At 45.3% G+C, this 17,818-nt stretch overlaps 1 protein-coding gene across 17 annotated transcripts in view; it reads right to left on the minus strand.

Annotated features, from left to right (window-relative positions):
• LOC106569572 (supervillin) overlaps positions 1–17,818 on the minus strand; it is a 93,248-nt gene that overhangs the window by 50,305 nt on the left and 25,125 nt on the right. For 15 of the 17 annotated variants that reach the window (XR_006758829.2, XM_045694418.2, XM_045694411.2 and 12 more), the window contains exons 3-7: positions 15,087–15,178; positions 14,814–14,871; positions 13,891–14,045; positions 11,167–12,019; positions 8,519–8,608 (exon numbers count right to left, since the gene is read on the minus strand). Coding sequence is in view for 16 of the 17 variants with exons in the window: in XM_045694411.2 (XP_045550367.2) it covers positions 8,519–8,608; positions 11,167–12,019; positions 13,891–14,045; positions 14,814–14,871; positions 15,087–15,178 (1,248 nt within the window). In the remaining variant the exon portion in view is untranslated. The remainder of the gene's footprint in view (positions 1–8,518; positions 8,609–11,166; positions 12,020–13,890; positions 14,046–14,813; positions 14,872–15,086; positions 15,179–17,818) is intronic. The other 2 variants (XM_045694408.2, XM_045694424.2) reach the window with 2 other exon arrangements.

Below are 17,818 nucleotides of genomic sequence, written 5' to 3' on the forward strand. Positions count from 1 at the left end.
GTGGGTGGTGGGACACAGTGCAGATAGCCGGGTTGGCCAAAGTGCGGGGGCACTGGTTGGTCGGGCCAATTGAGGTAGTATGTACATGAATGTATAGTTAAAGTGACAATGCATATATGATAAACAGAGTAGCAGCAGCGTAAAAGAGGGGTTTGGGGGGGGGGGGCACACACAATGCAAATAGTCCGGGTAGCCATTTGATTACAGGTTCAGGAGTCTTATGGCTTGGGGTTGAAAACTGTCGAGAAGCCTTTTTGTCCTAGACTTGGCACTCCGGTACCGCTTGCCATGCGATAGTAGAGAGAACAGTCTATGACTGGGGTGGCTGGGGTCTTTGACAATTTTTAGGGCCTTCCTCTGACACCGCCTGGTATAGAGGTCCTGGATGGCAGGCAGCTTAGCCCCAGTGATGTACTGGGCCGTACGCACTACCCTCTGTAGTGCCTTGCGGTCAGAGGCCGAGAAATTGCCATACCAGGCAGTGACGCAACCCGTCAGGATGCTCTCGATGTTGCAGCTGTAGAACCTTTTGAGGATCTGAGGACCCATGCCAGATCTTTTTAGTTTCCTGAGGGGGAATCGGCTTTGTCGTGCCCTCTTCACAACTGTCTTGGTGTGTTTGGACCATTCTAGTTTTTTGGTGATGTGGACACCAAGGAACTTGAAGCTCTCAACCTGCTCCACTACAGCCCCGTCGATGAGAATGGGGGCGTGCTCGGTCTTCCTTTTCCTGTAGTTCACAATCATCTCCTTAGTCTTGGTTACATTGAGGGATAGGTTGTTATTCTGGCACCACCCGGCGAGGTCTCTGACCTCCTCCCTATAGGCTGTCTCGTTGTTGTCGGTGATCAGGCCTAACAGTGTTGTGTCGTCTGAAAACTTGATGGTGTTGGAGTCGTGCCTGGCCTTGTAGTCATGGGTGAACAGGGAGTACAGGAGGGAACTGAGCACGCACCCCTGGGGAGCTCCAGTGTTGAGGATCAGTGTGGCAGATGTGTTCCTACCTAACCTCACCACCTGGGGGCGGCCCGTCAGGTAGTCCAGGTTCCAGTTGCAGAGGGTGTTTCGTCTCAGGATCCTTAGCTTAGTGATGACCTTTGAGAGTACTATGGTGTGGAACGCTGAGCTGTAGTCAATGAATAGCATTCTCACGTAGGTGTTCCTTTTGTCCAGGTGGGAAAGGGCAGTGTGGAGTGCAATAGAGATTGCATCATCTGTGGATCTGTTTGGGCGGTATGCAAATTGTAGTGGGACTAGGGTTTCTGGGATAATGGTGTTGATGTGAGCCATTACCAGCCTTTCAAAGCACTTCATGGCTACGGCCGTGAGTGCTACAGGTCTGTAGTCATTTAGGCAGGTTGCCTTCGTGTTCTTGGGCACAGGGACTATGGTGGTCTGCTTGAAACATGTTGGTCTGCTTGAAACATGTTGGTATTACAGACAATCAGGGACATGTTGAAAATGTCAGTGAAAACACCTGCCAGTTGGTCAGCACACGCCCTGGTAATCCGTCTGGCCCCGCAGCCTTGTGTATGTTGACCTGTTTAAAGGTCTTACTCACGTCTGCTACAGAGAGCGTGATCACACAGTGGTCCGGAACAGCTGATGCTCTCACACATGCCTCAGTATTGCTTGCCTCGAAGCGAGCATAGAAGTGATTTAGCTCGTCTGGTAGGCTCGTGTCACTGGGCAGCTCGTGGCTGTGCTTCCCTTCGTAGTCTGTAATAGTTAAGACGAGCGTCGGAGCCGGTGTAGTATGAATCTTAGAAAGGGTGGGATTGAATTGTACTAATGCAACTATCCCCGATGCTTCTCGCTCTTTACCCCTGCCCCACAACAAAGTTTCACCCTGCAGGCAGTCACTTAGTCTGGGGTGCTAAAGGAGCTCTTGAAACTTGACCGCAAAAAGAAACATCTGGGTCAGATGGTTTAGACCCTTTCTTCTTTAAGGTTGCTGAACCTTAAGTTAAATCTAGACTTAGTTTCCTCTTTCATCCCAGCTGCCAAACTAACCCTGATTCAGATGGCCATCCTACCCATGCTAGATTACGGAGACATATGGACACAAATATTTACACGTTAAGTTCGCTGAAAATAAACGCAGTTGACAGTGAGAGGATGTTTCTTTTGTGTAGTGACGTGAGGAATAAATACACCGTGAATAACGATAACAATAAGTAAAAATAAAATGGCTATATACAGGGAGTACCAGTACCGAGTCGATGTGCAGGGGTATGAGGTAATTGATGTAGCAACTGTATGTAGATATACTGCAGGTAGGGGTAAAGTGTCTGTGTGTATGTTTGGGTGCCAGTGTGTGTGCAAGAGAGTCAGTACAAGAGTTACTGCAAAAAAGGGTCAATGCAGGTAGTCCGGGTAGCCAGTTGATTAGCTATTTGGCAGTCTTGTTTAGCAGTCTGATGGCTTGGGGGTAGAAGCTGTTCAGGGTCCTGTTGATTCCAGACTTGGTGCACTGGCACCGCTTGCTGTGCGGTAGCAGAGAGAACAGTCTATTGCTTGGGTGGCTGGAGTCTTTGACCATTTTTGGGCCTTCCTCTGACACTGCCTGATATAGAGGTCCTGGATGGCAGGGAGCTTGGCCCCAGTGATGTACTGGGTGGTACTGACCACCCTCTGTGGGGCCTTGCGGTCGGGTGCCTTGCAGTTGCCGTACTATACGGAGCCCATGCCAAATCTTTTCAGGCTTCTGAGGGGGAAGAGGTGTGGACCATGTTGGACCATGTTTATTCCTTAGTAATGTGGATACCGATTAACTTGAAGCTCTTGACCCTCTCCACTACAGCCCCATTGATGTGGATATGGGGGCATGTATCCTGTAGTCCACAATCAGCTCCTTTGTCTTGCTGACATTGAGGGAGATGTGGCACCACACTAACAGGTCTTTGACCTCTTCCCTATAGGTTCTCATCATCGTCGGTGATCAGTCCTACCGTTGTCGGTAGCAAACTTGATGGTAGTGTTGAAATCGTGCTCGGCCTCGCAGTCGTGTGTGAACAGGGAATACAGGAGTGGACTAAGCACACACCACTGAGGGGCCCCCATGTTGGTGGTCAGCGTGGTGGATATGTTGTGGCCTACCCTCACCGCCTTGGGCACAGCCCGTCAAGAAGTCCAGGATTCAGTTGCAGAGGGAGATGTTTAGTCGCAGGGTCCTGAGCTTTGAGGGGACTATGGTGTTGAATGCCGAGTTGTAGTCAATCTACAGCATTCTTACATACAGTTGAAGTCGGAAGTTTACATACACTTAGGTTGGAGTCATTGAAACTCGTTTTTCAACCACCACACATTTCTTGTTAACAAACTTTAGTTTTGGCAAGTCGGTTAGGACATTTACTTTGTGGATGGCACAAGTAATTTTCCCAACAATTGTTTGCAGACAGATTATTTCACTTATTATTCACTGTATCACAATTCCAGTGGGTCAGAAGTTTACATACACTAACCGGCTGACTACACCGCTCGCGTCGCGTGCACAAGCGTTGCAAAATAAATGTAGAAATCTATATTATTCAATTATTGCACCCACACTGCTCGTGCCAACGAGCGTCTGCGTTGCCAAGGGCTAAAATAGAAGTCAGTTCTATTGCTGACGCAGATCGCGCTGCAAGTCCTGCCTCTCCCATCTCCTCATTGGTTTATAAAAGCAGGTACCCATCTCCTCATTGGTTATACCCACGTGGGTGACTGAAAGACGAAATAGGTCGGTGGCGGTAATGCACGTAATTTATTAAAGTTGCCAATTGGAATATAAAGTCCGGAGATGAAAAAGCCTCTAAGGAGGAGAGATGACTAGAAATGATTCAGTTGACCATTTTATGTTTGGATTAATTGGTAGAGTAGAGAGTAGAGGACCTTGTGCATTTCAGGTAAAATATCAACTCAATGTTTATAGACGCGGACAAATTAGCTAGCAACAACAAGCTAGCTAAATAGGACAAATTAGCTAGCAAGTGCAAGCAAGCTAGCTAAATTACCATTAAGGTTTAATGCTTTTCGACCTGTCCCCGAATTAATGTAGTCGGTTCAGAGTTTGTTTTGATATTTTAACCTGCGTGTCATGATCGCGTTTGGCGTGGGTGGACAAAACAAATTTATGCACGATTGCGCACGCACGCAGCCGGTTTGGGTTCCGTGTAAGTTGTCTGTGCCTTTAAACAGCTTGGAAAATTCCAGAAAATTATGTCTTGTCTTTAGAAGCTTCTGATAGGCTAATTGACATCATTTGAGTCAATTGGAGGTGTACCTGTGGATGTATTTCAAGGCCCACCTTCAAACTCAGTGCTACTTTGCTTGACATCATGGGAAAATCTAAAGAAATCAGCCAAGACCTCAGAAAGAAAGTGTAAAACCTCCACAAGTCTGGTTCATCCTTGGGAGCAATTTCCAAACGCCTAAAGGTACCACGTTCATCTGTACAAACAATAGTACACAAGTATAAACACCATGGGACCACACAGCCGTCATACCGCTCAGGAAGGTGACGCGTTCTGTCTCCAAGAGATGAACGTACTTTGGTGCGAAAAGTGCAAATCAATCCCAGAACAACAGCAAAGGACCTTGTGAAGCTGCTGGAGAAAACCGGTACAAAAGTATCTATATCCACAGTAAAACGAGTCCTATATCGACAACCTGAAAGGTCACTCAGCGAGGAAGAAGCCACTGCTCCAAAACCGCCACAAAAAAAGCCAGGTTTGCAACTGCACATGGGGACAAAGATCGTACTTTTTGGAGAAATGTCCTCTGGTCTGATGTAACAAAAATAGAACTGTTTGGCAATAATTACCATTGTTATGTTTGGAGAAAAAAGGAGGAGGCTTGCATGCCGAAGAACACCATCCCAACCGTGAAGCACAGGGGTGGCAGCATCATGTTGTGGGGTTGCTCTGCTGCAGGAGGGACTGGTGCGCTTCACAACATAGATGACATAAGGAAGGAAAATGATGTGGATATATTGAAGCAACATCTCAAGACATCAGTCAGGACGTTAAAGCTTGGTCGCAAATGGGTCTTCCAAATGGACAATGACCCCAAGCATACTTCCAAAGTTGTGGAAAAATGTCCCAAGGACAACAAAGTCAAGGTATTGGAGTGGCCATCACAAAGCCCTGACCTCAATCCCATAGAATTTTTGTGGGCAGAACTGAAAAGCGTGTGCGAGCAAGGAGGCCTACAAACCTGACTCAGTTACACCAGCTCTGTCAGAAGGAATGGGCCAAAATTCACCCAACTTATTGTGGGAAGCTTGTGGAAGGCTACCCGAAACGTTTGACCCAAGTTAAACAATTTAAAGGCAATGCTACCAAATACTAATTTAGTGTATGTAAACTTCTGACCCACTGGGAATGTGATGAAAGAAATAAAAGCTGAAATAAATCATTCTCTCTACTATTATTCTGACATTTTACATTCTTAAAATAAAGTGGTGATCCTAACTGACCTAAGACAGGGAATTTTTACAAGGATTAAATGTCAGGAATTGTGAAAAACGGAGTTTAAATGTATTTGTCTAAGGTGTATGTAAACTTCCGACTTCAACTGTAGGTATGATTTTTGTACAGGTAGGTGAGGTCAGTGTGGAGTGCAATAGAGATTGCATCATCCGTGGATCTGTTGGGGCGGTATGGAAATTGGGAGTGGGTCCAGGGTGTCTGGGATGATGGTGTTGATGTGCACCATGACCAGCCTTTCAAACCATTTCATTGCTATAGATGTGAGTGCTACAGGGCGATAGTCTTTTAGACAGGTTACCTTGGCGTTCTTGGGCATGGACACTATGGTGGTCTTCTTGAAACAAGTGGTATTACCGGATAGGTTGAAAATGCCAGTGAGGACACTTGCCAGCTGGTCATCGCATGCTCGGAGTACGCATCCTGGATTTCCGTCAGGCCCTAAGGCCTTACAAATGTTAACCTGTTTGAAGGTCTTACTCACATTGTCTACGAAGAGCGAGATCTCACAGTCATCAGGAACAGCTGGTGCTCTCATGCATGGTTCAGTGGTGCTTGCCTCAAAGCGAGCATAGAAGGCATTTAGCTCATCTGGTACGCTTGCGTCGCTGGGCACCTTGTGGCTGGGATTTCCTTTATAATCCGTGATGGCTTGCAAGCCCTGCCACATCCAGCGAGCGCCAGAACTGGCGTAGTAGGATTAGATCTTAGTCCTGTATTGATGCATTGCCTATTTGATGGCTCGGAGGAGGTCGTAGCGGGATTTCTTATAAGCGTCCGGATTAGTGTCCCGCTTCTTGAAAACATCAGCTCTAGCCTTTAGCCCAATGCGAATGTTGCCTGTAATCCTCGGCTTCTGGCTGGGGTATGTACGTACAGTCACTGTGGGGACGACGTCGTCGATGCACTTATTAATGAAGCCGGTGACTAAATTCATCAATGTTATCGGATGAATCCCGGAACATATTCCAGTCTGTGCTAGCGAAACAGTCCTGTAGCTTAGCATCCGCTTCATCAGACCACTTCTGTATTGAGCATGTCACTGGTACTTCCTGTTCGAGTTTTTACTTGTAAGCAGGAGGATAGAGTTATGGCTTGATTTGCCAAAGGGAGGACGATAGAGGGCCTTGCATACATTTGTGTGTGGAGTAAAAATAGATGAAAACTCTCCCCTTGCAAATGAAGTGTGTCAAACAGACTGAAAAGTGACCCAGCCTGTGTCTCAAACAGCACCCTATGCAATACATAGGGACTATGTGGCTGCCATCTATCGCAGCCCCAGATTTTAATATCTGATAATAAATTCAAGCAAACCGTCTAGCTTTACGGTCCACTCCAGATAGCTTTATACAGGCTTGGTGCAGGGCCTCAGTGGGCTGGGCTCAGTAGACCATCACTCTCTTGTCTATACTCCTCAAAGTAAGGCTGGCCTGACCATGGGCCCTTCTCAGACAACAGCCCTGCCTTCAGCTGGCCAGCCATGCAGTGTATGTGGGCCAAGCTCTGCTCCACAAATATACCACCCCTAGCCTAGCTAACCCTTTCCTGAACACAAGGGCACTAGTCACCATTGTCATCACGTCGTCCCCCACAAATGATGCAGATGTTCTTACATATGTTGAGTGTTGACAGTGTTTGCAACATGTGTACCACATTTTGTTACAATATAAATATCCTTGACTGATTTATATGCATTTATGTGCCAGACCACACCCACATTGTTTATTGGTCAATAGGGGCCATGTTATTTTAGGTACTAGTCTGGAAAATATTGCGTTGAGGGTCCTTTGTCCATTGACGCCACATAACACGTTTTGTATCGGTCCTTCGGTGCCAGAGGAGTAGAGTTAAGTGTTTTTCACAAAATTACAAATTACGGAAAATCCATCATGGTGGACTTTATGGGTCCCCGAGGCAAGAGAGGGACATACGTACCACATTTCATGAATTTAGGTCAAACTGTGTGAGGGGTGTGACCTTTCAAAGTTAGCTTTTTCAATCGTTATAGCGCCACCATCTGGCCAATCATTGTATTTTTTAGTAAATGCCGTATCGCTATGGCAAGAGACACCATTCACCCAAGTTTCGTCAAAATCGGACTGGTGCTGTCTGAGATATTACCTGTGACGAACGGACAGAGAAAGATTAACGGTCTCCTCCCCGATTTCATTGTGGGGGACAATTACTCAAGTGTGACCAAAACATTCACTTGTGGCAGTTGTATGCAACAACCAGGTTAACGATTCCCTGATAAGCAGGTTTGATGACATTTGAAAGATAACGTCGTAAGACATTTTACAAAAAAATCGAAGTGGATGAAGCCTGCAAAATGTTGATTACAAGTTAAGCACCTGTTAACTTGGAGATTACAAAATGAATAGGGGAATGATAAGACAGACAGACAGACAGACAGACAGACAGACAGACAGACAGACAGACAGACAGACAGACAGACAGACAGACAGACAGACAGACAGACAGACAGACAGACAGACAGACAGACAGACAGACAGACAGACAGACAGACAGACAGACAGACAGACAGACAGACAGACAGACAGACAGACAGACAGACAGACAGACAGACAGACAGACAGACAGACAGACAGACAGACAGACAGACAGACAGACAGACAGACAGACAGACAGACAGACAGACAGACAGACAGACAGACAGACAGACAGACAGACAGACAGACAGACAGACAGACAGACAGACAGACAGACAGACAGACAGACAGACAGACAGACAGACAGACAGACAGACAGACTGACTGACTGACTTCAGGAGGATGGGTTAGGCAGGTGTTTTGGGTTCTACAGGTCAGACAGACACCCATACCGTACACAGACCTGGGGTCAAATACTATTTGAAAAATTGTTTGATTGCACTTGCCTGTTACACTGAATCCAATAGAAAAGTCTTGAAAGTGCAAACCACGCCTACCTGGGAATCCAGGCAGGCTAAAGCAAACATGGAAAGTATCTGAAAGGTTTCAAAAAGCATTTGAATCCAGGTCTGCCCATACAATATGTTCCTACTACAGTACCTGGATGGCCAGCTGATAAGAGACTCAGAGGCAGCATCACCTTCTGAGTCTGTCTGGAGAGACCAGTCACTCTGAGACAAGGCTGCCAGGCTACAGGAAAAGACAGACTGGGCCATTAGAACAACTACAGGTACCTGCCAAAATAAAGGAAACACTTGAGTAAATGAGGAATACAAAGCATATTGAAAGCAGGTGCTTCCACACGCACACGTGTGGTTCCAAAGTTAATTAAGCAATTAACATCCCAGTTGCCCATTATATTGGCTACCAAGAAGTGATCTAAGTGACTTTGAAAGAGGGGTTTCAAAGGGACATAGGGGGTTTAAAGAGTGTGTGTGTGTGTGTGTGTGTGTGTGTGTGTGTGTGTGTGTGTGTGTGTGTGTGTGTGTGTGTGTGTGTCAGTCACCAGATCTCAATTGAACACTAATGGAAGATTGCGGAGCGGCTCCTGAGACAGAGCTTTACATCACCATCAACAAAACACCAAATGATGGAATTTCTCTTGGAAGAGTTCCACACACTTGTAGAATCTATTTTGGCGTCACATGGTGACCCAATGGCCTATTAAGAAACATTGTTGGTGTTTATTTTATTTGGACACTAACTAATGAGGAATTATTTTATTAATTCCTCAACTGATTTACTGTCGGCTAACTAAGTACTGAGGTTCCTGCCGTTAACCTGTTTAACTGTAACTAAGTACTGAGGTTCCTGCCGTTAACCTGTTTAACTGTAACTAAGTACTGAGGTTCCTGCCGTTGTCCTGTTTAACAGTAACTAAGTACTGAGGTTCCTGCCGTTGTCCTGTTTAACAGTAACTAAGTACTGAGGTTCCTGCCGTTAACCTGTTTAACAGTAACTAAGTACTGAGGTTCCTGCCGTTAACCTGTTTAACAGTAACTAAGTACTGAGGTTCCTGCCGTTAACCTGTTTAACAGTAACTAAGTACTGAGGTTCCTGCCGTTAACCTGTTTAACAGTAACTAAGTACTGAGGTTCCTGCCGTTAACCTGTTTAACAGTAACTAAGTACTGAGGTTCCTGCCGTTAACCTGTTTAACTTCTCGTATTAATGTTATGGTTAAAGTCTGACGCAACACTGGGCCAGGGACACACTGATAATGTATCTCTGATTCTGTAGCAGCTGATGTTGTGTCCTCCTCGCAGCCTTTCGGGCCGGTGTTTACAGAACATTTGATACTGTCGGATTAGAATTTAAAGGGCTTATCTCCAAAAGGCACATTAGACATTTTCTCTGCTTCTGTGCTGGAGGTGTCTCCCTGTTGCAACTTGTGTTAAACTAGATTGATTTATGATTGACTTTATCTGTGACTGCTCTTCTCTTAAATTCAGCTGAAAAAGCCCTTTTAAACCTGTCTAGCTATAATAAGTACATAGTAGGCCCAGCTACATAGATATACTGGGTGTCAGCAACAGCATCACATCCTGAGTCTGTCTGGAGAGACCAGTGGGTCTGAGACAAGGTTGCCAGGCTACAGGACAATACATAGTATTTTGTGTGCCATTAGACTGTGCCATTAACCCTATACAATAATAGAGCAGGACATAATGGGCCTGCATAGTGTTTCAGACAGGTTAAAGATCATTTAGCCAGGCCTAGAACCGCTAGACCTAGCAAGTGTAGCGATAGCAGTAGGCTGGCCAAATGGTTTCGTAACAGGCTATAGTATCTGAAACGTGTGCTCTCTCCCCCTCTTTCTCTGGTCTGGCCTCAGGTCTGCCTCACAGGGTAAGCTGTGAAACCCAACCCACTGAACAACCCCCCCGTAATAGATAGTCCCCTCTACCCCCTCCCAAACCCACCCAGTACCCCCTCTAAGGGCCCTGATGAGATACCCAGGCAGGCAGAGTACCTCCTCTATGAAACCAGAGCAGTGCTTAGTGTGATAGAACACTGTGACCACAGTCTGGATACAGCCCCTAATGGCATAATTAACACACTGTTACCAAGGGCAACAACATACAGCAACTAATCCTTAAAGTGGTCAGTTAATGCTGAAAGCAACCCGAGTTGATACAGAGATCAAACATATTTGAGAGTGCGTTATTATAATGGCCATGACCTAATCTGAACTCCTATAAAACATTAGTGAAGACCTGAAGGTTTAAGCCTGACAAAACAGCAGGAGCATTAATTAGTGTGTCTATTTTTGGTATTTTATTAGGATCCCCAATTGCTGTTTCTAAAGTAGCAGATACTCTTCCTGGGGTCCACACAAAACATGAAACATGACATAAATCACAACATTAATAGACAAGAACAGCTCAAGGACAGAACTAAATCATTGTTTTCTTTTAAAGGCACACAGAGCTACATATTAATACATACACAAACTATCTAGGTGAAATAGGAGAGAGACGTTGTGCCGCGAGGTGTTGCTTCATCTGTTTTTTGAAACCAGGTTTGCTTTTCATTTGAGCAATACGAGTTCCACGCAATAATGTCTCTTTATAATACTGAACACTTTCTTGATTTTGTTCTGGATTTGAGGACTGTCTGTATTTCAGGAGTTTGTTCTTTGTACCAGCAACTTATTAGATGTGCATAGAGTACATTTGAAACTTGATACATTGATCAAACTCAATGGAGACAGAGTGCATTATAATAGCAAAGCTGATTTGAACTCACCCATGTCTGCTGAGGACGGCCTGAGCCTGCTGTTCGATGAACAGGTCCCCGGGGGAGATGCCGTAGGGCAGGGGGGCTCGGCGTGCTGTCAGGGGGGAGCTGGGGACGGCATCCACACTGCAAGACTCCCTGGATGAGGCCCTGGATGAAGGGGGGCTGAGATGCTGCTCCAGAGGGCTGGTCTGGGGAAGGGTCTGTTGGGGTTGGGTATGGAGGGTATCCTGTGGCCTACTGCTGGCTCCTCTGGGCCCGCCTGCCATTGTCCTCTCCTGGGCCAGCCGATAGTTCTCCAGATTCATCATCCTCTCCCGCTCTGAGAAGGTGCTGGCCCTCTCCCGGGTGGGTGGAGGGGCCTGGGTATGGGCAGAGCCGTGGCCTGGTGCAGGAGCTTGGCCAGCCTCAGCAGGGTGAGTCTGCATGTAGACCTGGCCCAGTCTGGAGCTGTAGGGAGCCCTGCAAGAACTCTCCCTCCCTCCTCTTCCCTCCTCCACCTCCTCTCTATCTCTCCTACGCTCGGTGACTGCTGGGGCCCCTCTGTCGGAGACGTCATACTCTCTACGTGAGCGCGAGTAACGGGGGGAGTAGTCCATGTTGATCTCCTGATCCAGGTCGATGCCGTAACGCTCAGAGAGTTGGCGACGGCGCTCGGCTTTGTAGCGGGCGATCCGTTCAGCCTTGGAGCTGAGGCTGGCTGGGTCCACTGGGCCGCCAGAGAGGGATAGGACAGGCTCTGTGTGGGGGTGGGCGGCTGGTCCAGGCTGGTCCCCCGGTCTGCCCCTGGTCCTGGACTGTCTGTCTGGGGAAGACGCCTGCATCTGTGGGATCTCCATGTCTTCTCTGCTGTAACGTCTCACTGTGGAACCGGAGGGAGTCAAACACACAGTAAGGATGTGTCCCAAATGACACCACCGCCTATATAGTGCCCAAGTTATGACCAGAGCCGTATCAATTTCAAATCTGGACCTCGAAGCCAGTTCCACTGCGTTTTTTTTTTCTTCATTTGTTCCCCTCTAATCAGGGACTGATTCAGACCTGGGACACCAGGTGGGTGCAATTAATTATCCTCTCTGGGCTAGGCGGGACGAATTCGTCCCACCTACGTAACAGCCACTTGCAGCCTGTGGCGCGATTTTCAAAACCTTAAAAATCCTATTACTTCAATTTCTCAAACATATGACTATTTTACAGCTATTTAAAGACAAGACTCTCGTTAATCTAACCACACTGTCCGATTTCAAAAAGGCTTTACAACGAAAGCAAAACATTAGATTATGTCAGCAGAGTACCAAGCCAGAAATAATCAGACACCCATTTTTCAAGCCAGCATATAATGTCACCAAAACCCAGAAGACAGCTAAATGCAGCACTCACCTTTGATGATCTTCATCAGATGACAACCCTAGGACATTATGTTATACAATACATGCATGTTTTGTTCAATCAAGTTCATATTTATATCAAAAACCAGCTTTTTACATTAGCATGTGACGTTCAGAACTAGCATACCCCCCGCAAACTTCCGGGGAATTCGCTAACATTTTACTAAATTACTCACGATAAACGTTCACAAAAAGCATAACAATTATTTTAAGAATTATAGATACAGACCTCCTCTATGCACTCGATATGTCCGATTTTAAAATAGCTTTTTGGTGAAAGCACATTTTGCAATATTCTAAGTACATAGCCCAGGCATCACGGGCTCGCTATTTAAACACCCGGCAAGTTTAGCACTCACCATAATCATATTTACTATTATAAAAGTTTGATTACCTTTTGTTGTCTTCGTCAGAATGCACTCCCAGGACGTCTACTTCAATAACAAATGTTGGTTTGGTCCAAAATAATCCATCGTTATATCCGAATAGCGCCGTTTTGTTCGTGCGTTCCAGACACTATCCGAAATGGTAAAGAAGTGTCGCGCGCATGGCGCAATTCGTGACAATAAAATTCTAAATATTCCATTACCGTACTTCGAAGCATGTCAACCGCTGTTTAAAATCAATTTTTACGCCATTTTTCTCGTAGAAAAGCGATAATATTCCGACAGGGAATCTCCTTTTCGGCAAACAGAGGAAAAAAATCACAAAGGCGGGGGCGGTCGGGTCACGCGCATAAGCCCAGAGTCCCTTGATCGGCCACTTGAGAAAGGCGATAATGTGTTTCAGCCTGGGGCTGGAATGACGACATTCTGTTTTTTCCCGGGCTCTGAGAGCCTATGGAAGACGTGGGAAGTGTCACGTTAGAGCAGAGATCCTTAGTAAAAGATAGAGATGGAAAAGAAGTTCAAGAAATGGTCAGACAGGCCACTTCCTGTAAAGGAATCTCTCAGGTTTTGACCTGCCATTTGAGTTCTGTTATACTCACAGACACCATTCAAACAGTTTTAGAAACTTTAGGGTGTTTTCTATCCATATGTAATAAGTATATGCATATTCTAGTTACTGGGTAGGAGTGGTAACCAGATTAAATCGGGTATGTTTTTTATCCAGCCGTGTCAATACTGCCCCCTAGCCCTAACAGGATTTATCAGGTAGAACAGAAAAGCAGCAGGCTCCCGACCAGGCTCCGGGTAAGAGTTGGATACCCGTGATATAGGGAATAGGGTGGCATTTGGAACGCAACCTAAATCATATGAACACAATGTCTCAAACATGGCATGACACGATGAGTTGGCAAGAGAGCAGAAACAGGTTGTCACCCAAACGTCGTCAGCATACATACCCATGATTGGCTCACAGCGGTCTGAAGCCCGGGTGTATCGTGGCAGGTCCTCCTCCAGGATACGGTTGACCACCAGGCTGACACAGCTGGGCGTCAGGGCAGGAGGAACGTCACTCTCTATACCCTCCAGACGCCTGGCTATCCTCTCCTTCCTGCTTCATACCAGACAGGTGCATACAGAGATTACTGTGTTATCACATACTGAAACAGTTTATTTATTTAACCTTTATTTTAGCAGGGAGTCCCATTCAGACCAAGGTCTATTTTGCAAGGGAGCCCTGCATCTCAACAATTGCACAATGAAGGTAGCATAGGAGAGTAGTAAATACACCAATAAACACTAAATACAAATCATGAAAAACCACATTCCTCTAAAGGAAATCCCAGTTGGAAGATTCCTGGATTCAGAAAGGAATAAACAGGACATCCAGAAATCTTCAAATCAGAATTTCTGGAAAACCTAGGAATTTTAACTAAATTTTGTCACCCTACTGTAGTACCAACATGAAACGGTCTGAGGTAACTATGACAGTGGATGAGAACTGAAGGATGTATGGAAACGGTCTGAGGTAACTATGACAGTGGATGAGAACTGAAAGGCTGTATGGAAACGGTCTGAGGTAACTATGACAGTGGATGAGAACTGAAGGATGTATGGAAACGGTCTGAGGTAACTATGAGAGTGGATGAGAACTGAAGGATGTATGGAAACTGTCTGAGGTAACTATGACAGTGGATGAGAACTGAAGGATGTATGGAAACGGTCTGAGGTAACTATGACAGTGGATGAGAACTGAAGGATGTATGGAAACGGTCTGAGGTAACTATGACAGTGGATGAGAACTGAAAGGATGTATGGAAACGGAGGGACAGAGGGAGGGTTGTCATTGTCAAGGGTTCCGAATCGACAAATGCAAACATACCTGTTCATTTCCAAATCAATAGAGACAACACTTTCAAAATGTTTCTTTAATTCTGAAACTGGGAAAGAAAAAAAAGAAAAAATTACAAAACATGAAAGCATGACAGTAACATGTTAGACTCTTATTCCTATTTTAAAGACTGAATCCCAAATAGCACCCTATTCCCTATCTAGTGCACTACTTTGGACCAGAGCCCTATGGGTCCTGTTCAGAAGTAGTGCCAAGGGAATAAGGTGCCATTACGATGCAGTCTGTGTTCGGGACGCAACTCACCTTTGGGAAGGACTGCCAGAAGATTGGCATCGATATCAGTAGCACTCCTTACCAGCGCAGTCTTGTCCCTGAATGAAAAGTCGTTCTGAAAGCTGAAAGTTCAGATGAATCTAGCATCATATTATGAGACTTGCTATTCAAGATGTACATTGTCTTCAGAAAGTATTCAGACCCCTTGACTTTTTCTACATTTTGTTACGTTACAGCCTTATTCTAAAATTGATTAAATTGTTCCCCCCCCTCAACCTACACACAATACCCCATAATGACAAAGCAAAAACAGGTTTTTAGAAATGTTTGCTAATTTATTTATTTTTTAAAACGGAAATATCACAATTATTCAGACCCTTTACTCAGTACTTTGTTGAAGCACCTTTGGCAGCGATTACAGCATTGAGTCTTCTTGGGTATGACGCTACAAGCTTGGTACATCTGTATTTGGGGAGTTCCTCCAATTGTTCTCTGCAGAGCCTCTCAAGCTCTGTCAGGTTGGATGGGGAGCGACGCTGCACAGCCATTTTCAGGTCTCTCCAGAGATGTTCGATCGGGTTCAAGTCCAGGCTCTGGCTGGGCCACTAAAAGGACATTCAAAGACTTGTCCCGAAGCCACTTCTGCATTTTCTTGGCTGTGCTTAGGGTCATTATCCTGTTGGTGAACCTTTGCCCCATTCTGAGGTCCTGAGCGCTCTGGAGCAGGTTATCACACTAGACAGTCCTTTAGGTGCCTTTTGGCAACTCCAAGCGGGCTGTCATGTGCCTTTTACTGAGGAGTGAATTCCGTCTGGCCGCTCTACCATAAAGGCCTGATTGGTGGAGTGCTGCTGAGATGGTTGTCCTTCTGGAAGGTTCTCCCATCTCCACAGAACTCTAGAGCTCTGTCAGATTGACCATCAGGTTCTTGGTCACCTCCCTGACCAAGGCCCCTTCTCCCCCGATTGCTCAGTTTGGCCGGGTGGCCAGCTCTAGGAAGAGTCTTGGTGGTTCCAAACTTCTTACATTTAAGATTGGAGGCAACTGTGTTCTTGGAGACCTTCAATGCTGCAGAAATGTTTTGGTACCCTTCCCCAGATCTGTGCCTCGAAACAATCCTGTCTCGGAGCTCTACGGACAATTCCTTCGACCTCACGGCTTGGTTTTTTCTCTGACATCTACTGGTTATCTGTGGGACCTTATGTAGACAGGTTTGTGCCTTTCCAAATCATGTCCAATCAATTGAATTTACCACAGGTGGACTCCAATCAAGTTGTAGAAACATCAAGGATGATCAGTGGAAACAGGATGCACCTGAGCTCAATTTTGAGTCTCATAGCAGAGGGTCTGAATACTTATGTAAATAAGGTTTATTTGTATTTTTATGTTCTCTTTGTCATTATGGGGTAGTGTGTGTAGATTGAAGAATTGTTTTTATTGAATCCATTTTAGAATAATGCTGTAAAGTAACAAAACGTGGAAAAAGTCAACTGGTCTGAATACATTCTGAAGGCACTGTATATACATGTACGATGTATTCCAGTGTTTAGTAAGGTACCAACACACATTCATACAGGATACATCTCACATAATGGACATCAGATTACTCTAAAGTCAGACATGTCATTGTCTCAGACAGGCTCCTGCCCCTATAGGTTGTTCTATCTCCTGTTTCTGTCATGTGAGGCAGCTTGATATACAAGTACACCTCTTGGACAGGACGCTAGCCTATCGCAGGATGCTGGCCTGTTGCAGGACGCTAGCCTGTCGCAGGACCACAATCTATCTTAATGTGGAGTGTCAAGCAGAGAGGAATAAGGTTCCATTTTTTAGAGTCTTCGGTACAACTCAAAATGAGATGGAATGTCCAACCTTCCAATCTCAGGGCTGACACCAACCACAAGGCCACTGAGTTGGTGACAGTAATAAACCATTTGAAGGTTGTGAAGGCAACAGCATGTCTACTACTATTACTATATTCACTGCCTTTAAAAAAGGGTCTATCTGCAGTTGCTACATACATTTTTGGACTTATAAATTAATGATATAGTGTACACTCATGGATTCTCAAAGAATATAACTTACAAATGCCTCATGTGCTTAGTTCAACTGCCGTACCCCATCAGAGTAAAAATGTTGTTCTACTCCAATGTTTGCAAACAACCACAATGTAAACATATGAGCCTTAAAACATGGTCAAAACTATAATTGTAATATCATGGATGGTTAGTCTTTGCATCCATAGCTCTGTCTATACATTTGAGAGTGGTTCCATTTCTCCAGACCCATCCCTTAGCTTTATACCGAACCAGTAGTGGGACGACCGCTTTGTTATCGTTTCAACTGCAGATTGTCCCTTTAAGGGAATAAACATCTTGTCAGTCCCCATATATATATATATATATATATATAATCTTAAGGCACAGATGTTGGACACTTAGCTGGTATAATTCAAACCGGGTTAGTAGAAATTTCCCGGCTACTAGTGCAGATGGCTAGTGCCCAAAATTCATCCCATACAGCCAAGGAGCTTCAGTTACAGGAGTATGTTAATTCCATCAGGATAGAAAGAGACTACTGGATATGGCAAACAAAGCAATCCTAATAGAGGAATTACTGTTCTTCTGTTCTTACATTTGAACAAAGCATCTTAGGATAAGCTGCTCCAAGCATGTCCAGCTTTTAATGCTTACGAGGCAAGAAAGACGAGTCTTAAACCAGTCTGAAGAACCTACCATTATCCTTATCTACCCCTTTTCCTG

The sequence above is a fragment of the Salmo salar genome, chromosome 14, assembly GCF_965601325.2.
Source record: "Salmo salar chromosome 14, fSalSal1, whole genome shotgun sequence".
NCBI classification, from domain to species: domain Eukaryota; kingdom Metazoa; phylum Chordata; class Actinopteri; order Salmoniformes; family Salmonidae; genus Salmo; species Salmo salar.